Source organism: Silurus meridionalis, chromosome 5, assembly GCF_014805685.1.
Source record: "Silurus meridionalis isolate SWU-2019-XX chromosome 5, ASM1480568v1, whole genome shotgun sequence".
Classification (NCBI taxonomy): Eukaryota; Metazoa; Chordata; class Actinopteri; order Siluriformes; family Siluridae; genus Silurus; species Silurus meridionalis.
This window is the reverse complement of record NC_060888.1, coordinates 10796552-10815711: the sequence shown is the minus strand read 5'-3', so window position 1 is coordinate 10815711 and position 19160 is coordinate 10796552. Positions and strand designations below refer to the sequence as shown.

Genomic DNA, 19160 nt, shown 5'->3' with positions numbered 1-19160 from the left:
CTAGAAGAGGGGACCAAGAGCTACCTCTGCTGCAAAAGATAGGTTTGTTAGAATTACCAGCCCCAGAATCTGCTAATTTGCAAAAATGCTTCTCTGAGTTCAAGTGCAAGACATATTTCATCCACCGTTCAGAGGAGACAGTGTGAGACAGGCCTTTATGGATGAATTGCGGCGAAGAAACCATTAAAGAACAACAAGCTGGAGACTTGCTTTGGCCAAGAAATACAAGAAATAGGCTTTAGGTAATTGAAAAACTGTCTTTTAGTCTGATTAGTTCAAATTTGAGATTTTACTTATTTGAGATAATTAGCATGTTTTTTTGCAAAGGGTGAATGGATGGTTCCTGAATGTGTTTTTCCCATGGTGAAGCATGGAGGAGAAGGTGTTATGGTGTGGGGGTGATTTGCTGGTGACACTGTTGATGATGTAGTCAAAATCAAGGGCATAGTCCACTGCAATTTGAAGAGACACCCATCCCATCTGGTTTGCACTGAGTGAGAACATCATTTAAACAGCCGTTTAAGGAGGTTATTTAAAATCATTTGGTTTTCCAGAGGTTGTTCATGACGCACCCGAAAATACTCAGTTCTCTGCTGGGGAACAATCACGGACTAAGAACAATCACGGAATATAGAACACCATCTTCTAAAATGGTGAATGCGGATGGAGATATTTAACCTCTCACTGGAACAATCTGTTGTCCCCTCATGTTTCAAACAGTCCACCATTGTTCCTGTCCCAAAGAAACCCCAGCCCACCTGCCTTAACGACTATCGCCCTGTAGGTCTGACCTCAGTAGTGATGAAGTGCTTTGAGAGACTGGTCAGAGACTTCATCACTGCCTCACTACCGGACACACTGGACCCACTACAGTTTGCGTACCGTCAGAACCGTTCTACTGAGGACGCCATTGCTCATCTCCTTCACACTATGATGAGCCACCTGGACCACAGAAATGGGAATTATACAAAGATGCTGTTTGTGGACTACAGTTCAGCATTCAACACTATAATTCCCTCCACACTCACCTCTTAGTTGGAGGTCCTGGGACTCAGCCTGCCGCTGTGTCAATGGATCTCTAACTTCCTGACAGACAGACCACAAGCCGTACGGGTGGGAAAACACACTTAATCCACCCTCACCCTCAGCACTGGAGCTCCCCAGGGTTGAGTACTCCCTGCTGTACTCACTGTACACGTATGACTGTGTGGCCACTTCCAACTCCACCACCATTATCAAGTTTGCTGATGACACTGTTGTGGTGGGCCTGATCTCCAACAACGACAAGACAGCCTACCTACAGGAGGTTAAAAACCTGGAGAGATGGTGCCAGGAGAACAACCTTTTCCTGAACGTCAGCAAGACTAAGGAGTTGATCGTGGACTTCAGCAGGAAGCAGGAGCGGTCATACCAACCGCTAAACATCAGCGGGACCCCAGTGGAGAGAGTGGACAGTTTCCGGTACCTTGGTGTTCACATCACACAGGACCTGTCTTAGTCCTGTCAAACCAACACCCTGGAAGAAGGCCCGGTAGCGTCTGTACCATCTGAGACGCTGAAGGGACTGTAAACTTCCCTCTCAGGTGCTAAAGACTTTATACACCCGCACCGTTGAGAGCGTTCTGACGGGTAGCATCACTTCCTGGTTCGGGAACAGCGCCATGCAGGACAGGCGAGCCCTCCAGAGGGTGGTGCGTTCAGCTGAACGTACCATCCACACCGAGCTCCCTAACCTGCAGGACATCTACAGCACGCGGTGCCAGACCAGAACCAGGAAGATTATAAAGGACCTCAGCCATCCCAACAATGGACTCTTTTCTCTGTTGCGGTCAGGGAAACGCTTCCGCTCCCTGAAAGTGAACACAGAGAGAATGAGGAGGAGCTTCTTCCCACAGGCCATTCGGAGTTTAAACCAGGAGACACCCAGGATCTAAAAACTGGCCCACTCTCTCCATCATCACACTTCTCTGTACATATCTCACCTTTCGCACCACGACACTTTAAACTCTGGACTCGCACAGCACAGTGCACTTTATATTTTTATACCACACCATACCGCACACAGATACTTTACACCACACCATACCGCACACAGACACTTTACACCACACCATTCCGCACACAGACACTTATGGACATTTTACACCACACCATACCGCACAGAGACACTTTATGGACATTTTACACCACATCATACCGCACACGGATACTTTATGGACATTTTACACCACATCATACCGCACACGGACACTTTATGGACAGTCTAAAACCACCTTAAATTGTCTATTGTTTACTGTTTCACTGTTTACTGCCATAAGAATGTTTTTCTTTGTATATACAGCATTTTCTTTCATATATATATATATATATATATATATATATATATATATATATATATATATATATATATATATATACACAGTGGTACCTCGACATACGAGTGCCCTAACATACGAGTTTTTTGAGATACGAGTGCGCCCCGCACCTTAGTCAGTGTTGTTGATTCGTCTCGATACACACGCACACAAACAAAGGTTTAAATGTGCGCGCGCACTAACACGTGGCTGTGACGAATCTCGAGATGAATCAGCAACACTGGCCTCAGTCAGTGTGCTTGTTTGCCTCTCTGTCGAAGCATCTTTGATAAGTTGTGCTCGTGTTTTGTGTTTTTTGTACATTTACAGTACTTTATCACATTTCTTTTTATAACCATGGATCCAAAGAAAGTGAGTGGAAGGGTCAGTGCTAAGAAAAAGATGATGTCTATTGAATTAAAGCGTGAAATCATAGGAAAACATGAGCAAGGTGTGCGAGTGATTGACTTGGCAAGGCAGTACGGGCGTAGTACTTCAATGATATGTACTATGCTTAACCAGTTTATTTCTTTACATTCTCTTTTATTATGTTTTTATACAATATTTGTCATTTAAAATAAATTTTTCTTATTCAAAAACACGTAACAAAAACAACTGGGGTGGCATTTTGGGGGATGTAACGGATTAATGGCATTTCAATTAATTTAAATGGGGAAATTTGCTTTGAAATATGAGCAAATTGACATACAAGCAAGGTTACGGGACGAATTAAACTCGTATGTCGCAGTACCTATATATATATATATATATATATATATATATATATATATATATATATATATATATATATATATATATATATACAGTGGAACCCTATGTCGATGTCCTAGGGGGTGGCCAAAAAGCATCGAGGTAACCGATGATCGAGATAAACGAAAATCAAAATGGCGGCAATATATTAACGTGCTTGAAATTTCTTTATGTACATGATGTGCGTTAATAAATGAGAATGTGCATGCACGGGTTTTTGAAGGGTTTTTTTACACAACAGCGTTGCCGCGATTTGTTTGATAAAGGCATGCTATAAAAATACATACAGTACATGTTTATCTGTCATGAATCGACCTGTCACGCCCCCTTCGGCTCCCTTCACCGTAGCAGGTGCTTTCTCGGCCGCTTTCTCTGAAGCTCTCGGCTTCAATCGCGCACATATGGTGCTCGTTTAGCATCATCACCAGCTCCTATTTAAACTTCCACACTCTCACTGTCCGTTATTGTTGGTATATGTTGGTTCACGGCGGTCGTTGTCATGCGTATCCCGGTACGTGCCTTCCCACCGGCACTCTCTTTTAACGGCTGCGCTTTTCTTCCCAAAGCCGCGCCGCGCCCCTACTAACACTGCGAACACTAGCACTAACTAACAGCAGAGATTCACCAGTATACAATACAACACCTGTAGCAGCTGTAAGCCTTGATTTTTCCGCCACTTCCGCAAGTTCTTCTGCGGCTGCACCGAGATAACCGACGTTAAATGGCAAATTTTTTCCCCCCTTGTGCTCGAGATATTAGGGTTCGGCGACATAAAAAAAGTCGACATAACCGATAAAAAATGCTTAGAAAAAGCGAGAATTTGGCGGTTCCACTTCAAAAACGTCGACTTAATAGGGTTGTCGAGGTAACCGAGGGCGAGATAAGCGGATTCCACTGTGTGTATATATATATATATATATATATATATATATATATATATATATATATATATATATATATACACAGTGAGGAAAATAAGTATTTGAACACCCTGCTATTTTGCAAGTTTTCCCACTTAGAAATGATGGAGGGGTCTAAAATTGTCATCGTAGGTGCATGTCCACTGTGAGAGACATAATCTAAAAAAAAAAATCCAGAAATCACAATGTATGATTTTTAAACTATTTATTTGTATGATACAGCTGCAAATAAGTATTTATTTAAGAACACCTGTCTATCAGCTAGAATTCTGACCCTCAAAGACCTGTTAGTCTGCCTTTAAAATGTCCACCTCCACTACATTTATTATCCTAAATTAGATGCACCTGTTTGAGGTCGTTAGCTGCATAAAGACACCTGTCCACCCCATACAATCAGTAAGACTACAATCCAACTACTAACATGGCCAAGACCAAAGAGCTGTCCAAAGACACTAGAAACAAAATTCTACACCTCCACAAGGCTGGAAAGGGCTACGGGGAAATTGCCAAGCAGCTTGGTGAAAAAAGCCACTGTTGGAGCAATCATTAGAAAATGGAAGAAGCTAAACATGACTGTCAATCTCCCTCGGACTGGGGCTCCATGCAAGATCTCACCTCGTGGGGTCTCAATGATGAGGTGAGAAATCAGCCCAGAACTACACGGGAGGAGCTGGTCAATGACCTGAAAAGAGCTGGGACCACTGTTTCCAAGGTTACTGTTGGTAATACACTAAGACGTCATGGTTTGAAATCATGCATGGCACGGAAGGTTCCCCTGCTTAAACCAGCACATGTCCAGGCACGTCTTAAGTTTGCCAATGACCATTTGGATGATCCAGAGGAGTCATGGGAGAAAGTCATGTGATCAGATGAGACCAAAATAGAACTTTTGGGTCATAATTCCACTAAACGTGTTTGGAGGAAGAAGAATCATGAGTACCATCCCAAGAACCATCCCTACTGTGAAGCATGGGGGTGGTAGCATCATGCTTTGGGGGTGTTTTTCTGCACATGGGACAGGGCGACTGCACTGTATTAAGGAGAGGATAACCGGGGCCATGTATTGCGAGATTTTGGGGAACAACCTCCTTCCCTCAGTTAGAGCATTGAAGATGGGTCGAGGCTGGGTCTTCCAACATGACAATGACCCGAAGCACACAGCCAGGATAACCAAGGAGTGGCTCTGCAAGAAGCATATCAAGGTTCTGGCGTGGCCTAGCCAGTCTCCAGACCTTAACCCAATAGAGAATCTTTGGAGGGAGCTCAAACTCCGTGTTTCTCAGCGACAGGCCAGAAACCTGACTGATCTAGAGAAGATCTGTTTGGAGGAGTGGGCCAAAATCCCTCCTGCAGTGTGTGCAAACCTGGTGAAAAACTACAGGAAACGTTTGACCTCTGTAATTGCAAACAAAGGCTACTGTACCAAATATTAACATTGACTTTCTCAGGTGTTTGAATACTTATTTGCAGCTGTATCATACAAATAAATAGTTAAAAAATCATATATTGTGATTTCTGGATTTTTTTTTTTTAGATTACGTCTCTCACATGTACCTACGATGACAATTTCAGACCCCTCCATGATTTCTAAGTGGGAAAACTTGCAAAATAGCAGGGCGTTCAAATACTTATTTTCCTCACTGTGTGTATATATATATATATGTATATATATATATATATATATATATATATATATATATATATATATATATATATATATATATATATATATTTTTATATATATATATTTTTATATATTTTGTTTTTATTTAGATGTTCATTTCATGTTAAGTGAAATAATAGATAATGCTGTTGTAGAAAATATCAATAATTGTGCTTTTTCGTTTCAGAATAAATGTTGTGCTCCATTTGATAAGCCAGGCAAATCGACAAGCATTTAGGGTTTATTAATAATAAGACTAAATTGTTATTAAGAAATGTTAAAAATAGTTAACATTTTATTTGAATGAAAATCAACAATCTGTTTATTTTTATTTGCTCTACAATTAGGCTCTAAAAATCATGTTGGTGCTGGTACTGTTTCCAAACAATTACATATACTTCAAAGCATTTTGTAAGTCACTCTGGATAAGTGTTTCTCCAAATGCGATAAATAAAATAGCCCAAAAAGAAGTATATTCTGTGTTTTTTGTGTGTATGTTTAATGTAGAGTTTGTGTTGTTTCGTGTGAAACTATACACCTCGGTTAATTACTGTTAGCAGTGGTGTTGCTAATGTTAAGCCAATAGACATAGATACAGTTTTAATCCAAGCAATTCTTCAGTGATTCTTAACAATATGATTCTTTTGTGCTATAACAATGACAGTCATTTAACTGAAATAATTTTAACAGTGTATTTCAAGTTGGTGGCAATGAACTAGAAACGCAGTATTGTATTGCTTGAATCACTTGTATTTCCGGAGTTAAATTAATACATTTGGTTTTTCGTTTGATCCTGATAATCTTTGTCCATGTGGGCTAACTCGAAGTCCTACTGTTTCTTGCCTCCTTTCAAAAAAATCATGCTCATAGGTGTATTGGATACTCAAAACTACCTATTGGGTGTTAATGAATGTGAATGTGTGTGTGCATCCCACCCAGTGGTGTTCCCACCTCATGCCCAGTGTTCTGGGATAGACTCCAGATCCTCTGTGGCCATGGCAAGGGTAAAGTTATTTCTAAAAAATAATGAATAATGACACATCCCACTGACCAACCCAACTATTTATTAAACAATCCACAAAATGTACATTTTACTTTGTAATATTAAAGCATGCATGATAAACATTTTCCTTTTGTATGGTTTTTTGAAAAAAAGGGTTATTTCTAGAACTAACAAAATAAATTACTTTACTGCTAATGAAAATCTAATGAAAGCCACATTAGTCCTTTTTCCATTCTATTTTAGATTTTTTAACAAACATTATATATTGTCAATATTGGCCAGCATGTAGCTATCCACTGTACTAATGCTTATCTAATCTATATACATCATATACATCATGCTTTCTTTTTGCATCACATACATTGAATGTGGATTGACCTGATTGAACAATGTCACCTGCTGAATTTTGCATATTAAATCTAGATAGTAACTGTCAGGCTGTTAAAAAAAAAAAAAAAAAACCCTAGATATTACTATTACTCATACTATTCCACATGAGAGTAAAGTATAGCCTATGGATTAACATGCATATATATATATATATATATATATATATATATATATATATATATATATATATATATATATATATATAAACTTTTCCATGTGCTAAACATTGATTACTAAAAATAATTTTCATTGTTGTTTATTTTCCAGTTTTCAATCCAGTGTAAATGCTTTTAAAACAGGTGGTTTTTGCTTCAAGTATTTATCACATGACTTCTCTATTTGTTTTTTTGGAAAAAGTGTAATATTAGATAAAGCCTATTAAAAAATGGGACACAATAAACTCTATGCAAGGGACACTAGGTTTGCTTGGAAAACTACTAATATAGTACATGCCTGAGGTCAGATGGATGTGCTGCTTTTCCAACACTGTACCTTAATAAGCATATAAATGGGGAGTTGTTTTAAAAGCATAAAATTTTAATTTTTTCATCTCTCTGTGCTTTGAATACTGATTGCTCCAGCATGTTTCCTCAGTGTCTTTTGTTTGAAGTTTTTTTTGCATTGTTTGCTGTTGTCATCAGTGTCTTTTTTTCTTGCTTTCATTTAGCCGTGCACTTGTTTGACTTGAAATGGCATCTGAAGCCATCGGAGGCAGATTTGTATGAGAACGGCATCAGCAAGGAAAACATTGGCATAAAGAACAGTGCCATCACCCCACTGGACACATACACCCGAGACAAGATCCAGCGAGGCCCCAAAGGAGGTCAGCACACATATAAGTCCCTTTTTACATCTACATGCCCTTCTGTTTTCGAGGTCACATCAGTCTGTTTGATGTATCATTTCATTTTGAGCAGATGTATCGAGGCGTGAGCAAAGATGGCCACTGCTCCCTGTGGTTTTGTTGTTGATATTTTAATGATAGTAACACTGCTATAGAGGGCTATGGAGGCATTATATTATGATTGTGCTTGCCAAACACAGTCAAGATTCCGGGAATAAAGTAAATGCTTTCATCAAAGTTGTCCCTGCAGAAAAAAAAATAGTTTGTTGAGATGCAGGTCTTGTTACCTTACCTAATTCGATAATTTAATACCTTTGCTACTGGATTAACTAGGCTGCTCTCTGGAGAGAGGTAAATGAGGGAATATTATAGTAAAGCCAAGCACATTTAAATCAGAAGCTCACATACTAGATGATTGAATTTATTAAAAATGTTAATGTAATTGCTTAATCTCGTTACCATCAGCAGCATACTAGTAGGGGAATGTGTATTAAGAATTCATGACAGATCTTATGATGATCTTATTGCACACACTCTAATTGGGAGGGGTTAAGGGTTTGCAATATAATTGTAAAATGCAAATTCATAGTTAAACATGCCTTAAAGATTCACTGCCTGGATATACAGAGGAAAATAATATATTAGCAAACATTTTAGATAATTATCTCTTTATAATATACCACATGGGAAACATGCATGTAGTGCTTTTTATTTCACATAACATTGTAAATGTAACTACAATGAATAAATGCATGTGAAGAAAGTTAAAATAGCACATTTTACATAAGAGCATTAGACCCCACAGGCTTTTGTAACAGTATGAAATGTGAAAGAAGGAATGTTCAGGGTCAGATATGACTATTTAAACTCCAACCTACAGCAAACCTTGTGATTAACAGGCAACTGACAAAAGGCTACAGGATTAGCCGGATTTATAATACCATGGGCATTGTATTTCATATTCAGCTGTGTTTTAAATTTGACAGGTATGTGGAGTAGAAGCTGGAGAGAGGAAATGGTTGTTAATCTAGTCCACTATAAGAAGAAGTACTTAAGCATGAATGAGCCTTTCAGGACATCATACTGTCAGCAAGATTTTGCCTCATAAAAATCATGTTCGTCACTTTTTCCTACTTATGTAAGGTGGCAGAACAGGAAGTTTAAGTAAAACTTTATTATTAATTAATTATTAGTTAATACTTAACTAATTACTTAGTTAATAATCAATCAGTAAAGCCAAAAAAAAAATAAAAAATAATCAATCAATAAAGGTCATGTCTGCCTGTCTGGAACACTGGTTATGAAGTGGGAGTACACCCCTGGATGAATTCCCACCTCTCATTCATTACAGGGCACCACGCACACAAATCCACAAGCTTTTTCACACCTAGGGATAATTTAGTGTATCAGTACAGTCTACTAAGCCAGTAGTACTAGCATGCTTTTGGGAGAAATTCATTTGAATCAGAGACCTTACAGCTGTGAAAGAAAAATACTAAATGCACTACCCTGCATGCCAGTCTTTATATGTATACCTTTTAGCCATATATAAGTGTAATTTATACATATATGGAGTAAATAATTCTTTTATAATGTAAAAAATGCAAGGCCACAACAGGAAGCCCACTTTATTAAAACCAGATAATTACTTATAAAGAAGCAGCAGTCACATGATCCTCACCTGAAAAAGTATAATCATTAAACCTCTTCATTCATTTAGACTGTGCCAGCGGGACGAGAGTGGAGGGCGGAGCCGGACGGAACAGGCGGTAAGAAACACCTGCAGCTGATGAGAGTAATCAGTGCGCTCCGTTTCAGTCCGGCGACACCAATAAAGAGGAGAGAGACGAGAGGAAAGGTCACCGTTCGGGACGCCTTTCCTTCCGGACGTTTGCCAGCAGTCCCTCTCGGATCGGCACACGCTTCCTTCAGCGTTTGCCCGCCTCACTCGCGGATCGGCCTCTTTCTCTCTTAGCGCCCGCCCGAGTTTCCTTGCGGACCGGCACGCATTTTTTCGCATTCGCTTAGTCCCCGAGGTTGGCGTCTCTTTTCTCTTTATTGGTGTCACCGGACTGAAACAGAGCGAACTGATTACTCTCATCAGCTGCAGGTGTTTCTTACCGCTCCGTCCGTTACTGCTTCCGTCCGGCTCCGCCCCCACTCGCGCTCCGCTGGCACATAGACATTTACACTACATTAAAAATAATGATTTATCTTTGGTTTTATTCAGGGTGTTCGGTCATTCTCTGCACAAAAGTGTCTAATCTTCTCATTTGTACAGGATGTTAGATGAAAATAAACAAACAAACAAACAAACAAAACTTATCACACCCATCGGTGGTTTGTCCCCAAATGCTTGCCACAAAGTTTGAATAGGCAAATTGTATAAAAGGTCTTAGTATGTGGTACCGTTTTATTAGTTTTTTTTTTTACTGGAAATATCAGGCCAAACATAAACCTGTTCCAGCGTGAAACCCCCTCTGCATAAAGCAAGGCCCATATGTTTTGCTTATTTTAAATATTGTTCTAGTAGTTATTTTGCCATGTATCACAAAAACAAAACAATTGGCTTTTATATTCAAATTTTTTGAAAGGAACAATAATATGCTTGATCACTTGTTGGTGTCTGCCTGTGTTTTGACCCCTGCAATTAATGCTGACTGTAACTTTAAAAAATTGTTCTTATTAAACAAGTCACTACTCTTATGCAATCCCACACATAAAGTATCTCAGAAAAGTGAGTACTCTCCTCACATTTCAGCAACTATTTTAGTATACCTTCTTAAATGACAATACTATAGAAATGAAACGTGGATATATTTTAGAGTAGTCAGTGTACAGATTGTAACTACTGCATGTCTTTCCTCACAACATCCATGAACCTCCTCTTTGGCCTTCCTCTTTTTCTCCTTCCTTGCGGCTCCATCCTCACCATTTTTCTACCGATATACTCCAAGTTCCTCCTCTGCATATTTCCAAACGATCTCAATTGCGCCTTTCTCACTTTGTCTCCAAAACGTCCTACATGCGCGGTCGCTCTAAAAAAATTTGTTTCTAATCCTATCCATCCTCATCACTCCAAATGAAAACCTCAACATCTTCAGCTCTTCCACCTCCTCCTCCTATCTTTTAGTCAATTCCACTGTCTCTAAACCACAGTCCTATAAACTTTCCCCTTTCACTCTTGCAGATACCCTTCTATCAGAAATAACTCCTGCCGCTCTTCTCCACCCACTCCATCCTGCCTGCCCTCTTTTCTTCACTTCACTAACACACTATCCATTACTTTGCACTGTTGATCCCAGGTACTTAAACTCATCAACCTTCACCACCTCTACTTCCTGCAACTGTACCACTTCACTGCCCTCCCTCTCATTCACACACATGTACTTACTCCTACTGACTTTCATTCCCTTCTCTCCAGCACATACCTTCACCTCTCCAGGCTCTTTTCAACCTGCTCCCTACTCTTACCACAAATCACAATATCATCCGCAAACATCATAGTCAATTGAGACTCCTGTCTGACCTCGTCCGTCAACCTGTCCATCACCACTGCAAACAGAAAATGGCTCGGAACCGATCCTTGATGCAATCTCTGCTGTCACACTGTCCTCTTTCATGTCCTGCACCACCCTCACATACTTCTCTGACACACCTGACTTTCTCATGCCACAACTCCTCTCTTGGCACCATATAGTACGCTACAGACTACAGACTATTCCTTTAACTTTATCGCTTGACCTGTAAGGAGTACCATGAAAATTGTCTTGCCTACAGTCAAGCATCATGGTCTGGGCCTGCATGAGTGCTGCTTGTACTGGGGAGCTGCTGTTCCTGGAGTGAAAAATAGATTTCAACATGTTCTGTGTCATTCTGAAGCAGAACATGATGTCCTCCCTTCAGAAACTGGGCAAAATGAGTTCTCAAACTTTATAACGATCCCAAACACACCGCCAAGATGACAACTCCCTTGCTGAAGGTGAAGGTGATGGAGTGGCCAAGTATGTCTACAGACCTGGACCTTATTAAGTGACCCTGAGCTCCGTGATGTCATTATGGAGGAGTGGAAGAGTAACCCAGCAACAACCTGTGCGCTCTGGTAATTTCTATGCCCAGGAGGATTAAGCCACTGCTAGATAACAATGGTCCTCACACAAAATTTAGAAAAAATTTTAGAGGACAGTAAATCTGTACTGCTATTCAAGCTGCAAATTGCTATAAAATATATACAATTTTCATTTCTTCAGTATTGTCTGTTAAGAAGACATGCTAAAATTGTTGCTGAAATGTGAGGGATGTACTTACTTTTGTGAGATACTGTAGCACCATAACCACCCCCCCAAAAAAAATAAAAAAATCCTGATGGTTAAACACAGTTTTGCCTAAAAACTGTGCTAAAAGATTGTTCCTTTTTTAGGTAGCAAATCCATTTTATAATTTTTTACAAAGCTTGTACTTCAACTAAATAGACACGAAACTAATCAATTCCTTATGTTCAGTTTAGATTCCAGCTGAAAATTTTTTATGATTCACTTAGCCCTCACATCATCATGAAAACAGAGAACATTATTTTTGGAATGACTTAAGACAGACGTTTTAAACTGTTAAAATAATAGAGAGGGCATTTGTTGAAATTGAAATGGAAACTTATAAGTATTAACTCGGTAGTAGCTCAGTGGTTATGATGTTAGGTTTCTGTGCAAATCCAATCAAGATCAAGCTGCCACTCTGGGCCCTTAAGCAAGGCACTTAACCCTGAACTGCTTTATTGTATAATTGTAAGTCACATTGGATGAAGGTGTCTGCCAAATACTGTAAATGCAGTTGTTTTTGGTTATTCCTTTGTCATTAACATGTATATGCATTGGGTTGCTGTCACTTTTAGCAGTGTACAAGCAGCATACAGTGTATGTATGTATGTATATACAGGTGCAGCTCAAAGAATTGGAATATTATTTAAAAGTTGATTCATTTTATTAATTCAATACAAAAAGTGAAACTTGTATATTATATAGATTTATCACACACAGACTGATATATTTTAAGTGTTTATTTCTGATGATTTTGGCTCACAATTAAAAGAAACCTCAAAAATTTGAATACTTCATAAGACCAATCAAAAACAACAACAAAAAAAACTTGGTAGGGGCTTCTTTTGCTTTAATTACTGACTCAATTCGGTGTGGCATCGTGGTGATCAGTCTGTGGCACTGCTGAGGTGGTATGGAAGCCCAGGTTTCTTTGACAGTGGCCTTATTTGCATTTTTTGGTCTCTTGTTTCTCATTTTCCTCTTGACAATACCCCTATAGATTCTCTGTGGGGTTCAGGTATGGTGAGGTTTCTAACCAGTCAAGCACACCAACACCATAGTCACTTACCCAACTTTTGGTGCTTTTGGCAGTGTGGGCAGGTGCCAAATCCTGCTAGAAAATGAAATCAGCATCTTCATAAAGCTGGTCAGCAGAGAGAAGCAGAGGAAGTGCTCTAAAAAACTTCCTGGTAGATAGCTGTGCTGACCTGACTTAATAAAACACAGTGGACCAACACCAGCAGATGACATTAAACCACCCAAACCACCACTGACTGTGCAAACTTTACACTGGACCTCGAGCAACTTTGATTCTGTGCCTCTCATCTCTTTCTCCAGACTCTGGGACCTTGATTTCCAAATGAAAGGCAAAATGTTATTTCCTTTCATCTAAAGCATCTTTCATCAGTCCAATGCTTTTTGTCCTTTGCCCAGGATAGAGACCTCTGACGTTGTCTCTGGTTCAACAGTGGCTTGACACAAGGCATGCGTCAGTTATAGCCCATGGATACGTCTGTGTGTGGTGGCTCTTGAAGCACTGACTCCAGCTGCATTTTTTCCTTCCATTCAACTTTCTTTTAATGTGCTTGGATACAGCACTCTGTGAACAGCCAGTTTCTTTAGTAATGACCTTTTGTGTCTTATCCTCCATGTGCAGGGTGTCAGTGATCGTCTTCTGGACAACTGTCAAGTCAGCAGTCTTCCGCCATGATTGTGTAGCCTGAACCAGACTGAGACACCATTTAAAGGTTCAGAAAACCTTTGCAGGGGTTTTGAGTTAATTAGCTATTTAGAGTGTGACACCACGAGTCTCCAATATTGAAACTTTTTCACAATATTCTAATTTTCTATATATATGTATATGCCCTAGTCAAGATGGTGCCACAGGATGGACATCATTAGATATGACAGAGCCACTCATATCTATTGGTGTACAATCCACTCATCTTTCGCCGTTTTTCAACCCGGACCCATGCTGGCCGAGTGAGATCCTAAGGAACTTTCAGCAGTACATCACCTGCCTCACCAGAGGTGAAAGGACACTGAACCACAGCTACACACCATTTAAGAACAGCTACAAGCCACAATCACATCCACCATTCGGGAAATCGGACCATGCTGCCATCTTCCTAATGCCTGTATACAAAAAAAGGCTGAAACAAGAAGCTCCGGTTCAGAAGGAGGTCATGATCTGGACTGACCAATTGGTGGCTGCTCAGCAGGACGCTTTGGATGATGCAGACTGGGACATGATCAGGCGCAGCTCTGATGATGTCAACATGTTTACGGAAGTGGTTGTGGGATTTATTAGGAAACTAGTGGATGATACCAGAAGCTGTGGGTGGATAAAACCATTCGCGACGCTCTGAGATCCTGCTCCACTGGGTACAAGGTTGCATCTTACAGTGTATGCAGATCGATGAAGGAATCAAAGCGGCGCTACGGGAGGAAACTGGAGTCACAGTTCCAACATGGTGGCTCTAGGAGCCTGTGGCAGGGACTCAAACATCACAGACTATAGAACACTATCTTCTAGAATGGGGAATGTGGACACTTCTCTGGCAGATGAGCTAAACATCTTTTACGCTCACTTCGGGGCTGCAGCTAATCACACTAGTAGTGCTAGTGAAACAAACAGCATGCACGCTAAGAGAGCCGGAGAGGTAAACACGTTCACCATCTCGGAGCATGACGTGAGAAGGGCATTCAAGAGAGTGAATACCAGGAAGGCAGCAGGACCAGATGGCATCACAGGTCAGGTTCTGAAAGCCTGCACTGACCAGCTAGCACCGGTGTTTACTGAGATATTCAACCTCTTACTGGAACAGTCTGTTGTCCCCTCATGCTTTAAACAGTCCACGATTGTTCCTGTCCCGAAGAAGCCCCAGCCCACCTGCCTCAATGACTACCGTCCTGTAACCCTGACCTCAGTAGTATTGAAGTGCTTTGAAAGACTGGTCAATCAATGCAACACAGACACACTGGACCCTCTACAGTTTGCGTACCGCCAGAACCATTCTACTGAGGACGTCATCGCAAATCTTCCACAAACAAAGATGAGCAACCTGGACTACAGAAAAGGGAATTATGCAAAGATGCTGTTTGTGGACTACAGTTCAGCGTTCAACACCATAATTCTCTCCACGCTCACCTACAAGTTGGATGTCCTGGGACTCAGCCTGCCGCTGTGTCAATAGATCTCCAACTTCCTGACAGACAGACCACAGCCTGTATGGGTGGGCAAACACACCTCATCCACCCTCACCCTCAGAACTGGAGCTCCCCAGGGCTGTGTTCTGAGCCCCCTGCTGTACTCACTGTACACATATGACTGTGTTGCCACTTCCAACTCCACCACCATCATCAAATTTGCTGACAACACTGTTGTGGTGGGCCTGATCTCCAACAACGACGAGACAGTAAAACTAAGGAGTTAATAGTGGACTTCAGCATTAAACAGGAGCAGTCATATATATATATATATATATATATATATATATATATATATATATATATATATATATATATATATATCATAATATATATATATATATATATATATATATATATATATATATATATATATATATATATATATACAAACATATATACAGTGGACTTCTTACCACACCATACTGCTTACTTTAAGGACAATCACGTCAGTCACCTTAAATTTTACTGTTTACTGTCATACGCATCCTTGTATATACACTTTTTTTTTTTACATATATCTTTATATATTTAATATAGTTTATACTTTATTTATCTGCCTTCTCTTTTTCTTGGTTTATTTTCCCTCATTCTATTCTCTCATGTCGGACCATCGAAAAAAAAAATATCACTGCATGTGATGCATGTAGTATATATATATATATATATATATATACATATATATTTCAGTGGCGATTAAAATTAGAGAACAATTTATAAACAATTGAACAATTCTGAAATAATGTCATCTTCACTGCTCAACAGTTGAAGGAGTTTTTGTCCTGTCTATACCATGCTACCAGAACACCTTTTTCACAAATTAACTAAGGCATTTAAAAAAAACATTATTTTGCAGAAAACACACTGATCAAAATTAAAGAACAACAATGACTGTAGCATGGAAAAAGATTACAACAAAATCAGCAATTAGTAGGAAGTGTACAGGCCTCTGCTCTGAATGACTTCAGCACATCTGCGGCCACAGGACAGCACTAGTCTATATATATATATATATATAGAATATAAAAAATCAAATTTTATTTGCTCTTTTTCCAATGTTCAACTCTTTCAGGAAGTTTTTGTCCATGATAGCATACGATTCTTGGCTGATGAGAGTGAAACCTAGTATGGTTCTTTGCTGTTGTAACCCATCCACCTCAAGGTTTGATGTGTTATATCATCTTTTTTTTGCTGCTCACCACAGTTACAAAGAAGCTTATATGAATTTCTATAGACTCTTGTCAATTTTAAAATTGGCTTATCTTTCTCTGCTGATCTCCTTGATAGACGAGGTGTTTCAGCCTGCAGACCTGCTGCTCACATGGTGTTTATTGTTTTTATGCAATTATCAGTACATTTGAGAGTCTGTTGTCTGTGAAATTCCCAGGAGATCACACGTTTTTTAATTACTCGAACCAGCACTTCTGAAATCAACAACAATGCTACAATTAAAGTGACAGAGATCACACTTCTTTCCCATTCTGATATTTAATGTGAACACTAACTAAAGCTTTCAACCTGTATCTGCATGGTTTTATGCACTTTTCTCCTGCTACATAATTGGCTGATTGCATAAATCAGCAAGTGAAGAGGTGTTCCTGGTAAAGTGATTGGTGAGTGTGTGTTATTAGTATATAATCTGTAGATGATCATGTACATGTTATAATTAGATTTAGTTAATCAGCCTCAATCAGATCTTAGTTTTTACTAATGATTTGTGCTTAATGAAGTGAAGTTTAATTTGCTCTGTTAAAAAGGAACCCCTTAAACAGGCACCAGGATGCCTGCTTCCTGAAGCGGCCATTGTTTGCAGGTGCGATGTTTAAGCATCGATTTTAGATGGATCTTTTGGAATGCTAATACGGAATGTATTTGCTGAATTTGTGTAGGCAGTACACATAAATAAAAAGGCACTACATACCTGTTTGATTGTAATAACGAGCCGCAAATGTGTCCACTGTTGCAAATCCTGGTTTATGTGAAAGTTAAGGGTCCACTGTACAACATTCTATAAAGCACTTTTAGTCACAGTACTTCGGTTTGTATTCGTCACAGAATAACTTTCACTCAAAACACATAAAATGAAGCATTTTTTATAGCCTGTAGAGTTACAAACACAATGAGACAACCCACTAAAAAAAGTCAAAGATAGATGGAATCTTGTCCCTATAATTTCAAATCTATTATTCTATAATGACTGCATGTTTTTAACTATATATGGGAGGTATTTATCACCCATGTTGACGAGTTTTTTTTTATTACTCTTTAGAAGCTCTTAGTGTTCGAAGAGTGTGTCACAGGCATTGTCAGGAAGTGGAATGCATATCTCGGTTCTTATAACAAACAGCTGTGGGCTTTATTTGAAAAAAAAAGAAAGAAAAAATAGAAAATCTTAGCCTATTTTATATCTGTAAGTTATAATATATCTCCCTTTACAGTTTTATGAGTTGTTTTTATAAGAGAAATGCTTAAAAAGTGTGTGCGCGTGTGTGTGTGTTTGTTTTTGTGGTGTTGGACACACTCCTGCCTGTTAGAATGGTCGGTCATAAGTATGAATGCAGTTTGTATGAATGGTCATAACTGTATAAACGATAGCTTGTCTGGCTGTGGGGCCATCAATATAAATGCAGTCTGTATGAATAGCCAAACATGTATAACAATTGTCTGTTTGGCCATCCATGAATATGAATACAGTCTGTATGAATGACCACCTGAGTCTAGCAGGTGGCTCTCAAACAGGCGGAGGGGGAAAAGGACCAGAAAGTCTCAAAATCTCATTTTTCACGACATTAGAATTTTCAATACATTTAAAATGAAAACTCATGACACATATGGCTTTCAACCCTTTACTTTTTTGGATGGCTCCAGGACTGATGTATTTTATTTTTTTATATGCAGTGATTGTTATTTCGAAGCACTTCAGTGTCTATAACTTATTATTTTGTAGCTATATAAACTCTGGATAATGGAAAGTAAAGTACAAAGTGTCTTCTTTTCAAAGATACCTAAATTGTTTATATAGCACATTGCTGTCAGGAACTGTTAACATTTAAATTTAGATAATTTTCAGCTGTAAGTCCAAAAGGGGGCATTGGGTAACAGCAGTATGTTGGCTTCATTAGAGTTTAAATAATAATATAATTTGATTGTAGTCACATTTTATTTCCTTCATAAAATATATAGATGATCAGTATAATTCTTTTATTAGTTTCTTTAGTTGAGTCATTGCAAATTAACAGACCTGAATAACGTAATTGAACATATTTATCTGTTCTAAATGTACCTTGAATATATGTTTTTAATACTCTAATCAACATGAGCACAGACAAATATGGATGCTTTATGCCAATGTATGTTTATTATTTGTGAAACCATACTAAACATAGAGCATGAAGACAAAATATTCTTGTAAATGTTTTAAAGTAATGGTGCTCTAAAATACATAAATCATCAGTACACCAAACAAAACTTTTGCTACTTTTGCTTTTCCACACAGATGGTTTTAATTGTCAGATGTGTGCATCATGGCTAATTTTAGTGCTTGATTTGAGATATTGCACATCAGTAAAATGAATGTTTAGTGTAGGGCTGCAGCTGTTGATTTTAGTAAACGAGTATTCGACCGATTATTCCAATGAATAATTCGAGTAATCAGATAAGATGTACTTTTTCTTTATTAAAGAGCAATAGTA

The 19160-nt window shown here is 39.0% G+C and overlaps 1 protein-coding gene across 6 annotated transcripts in view; it reads left to right on the top strand.

Annotated features, from left to right (window-relative positions):
• The window catches only part of LOC124385965 (teneurin-1-like), a 269690-nt gene that overhangs the window by 126702 nt on the left and 123828 nt on the right, over positions 1-19160 (top strand). For all 6 annotated transcript variants that reach the window (XM_046849510.1, XM_046849505.1, XM_046849506.1 and 3 more), the window contains one exon: positions 7769-7924. In XM_046849510.1, coding sequence (XP_046705466.1) covers positions 7769-7924 — 156 coding nt within the window. The remainder of the gene's footprint in view (positions 1-7768; positions 7925-19160) is intronic.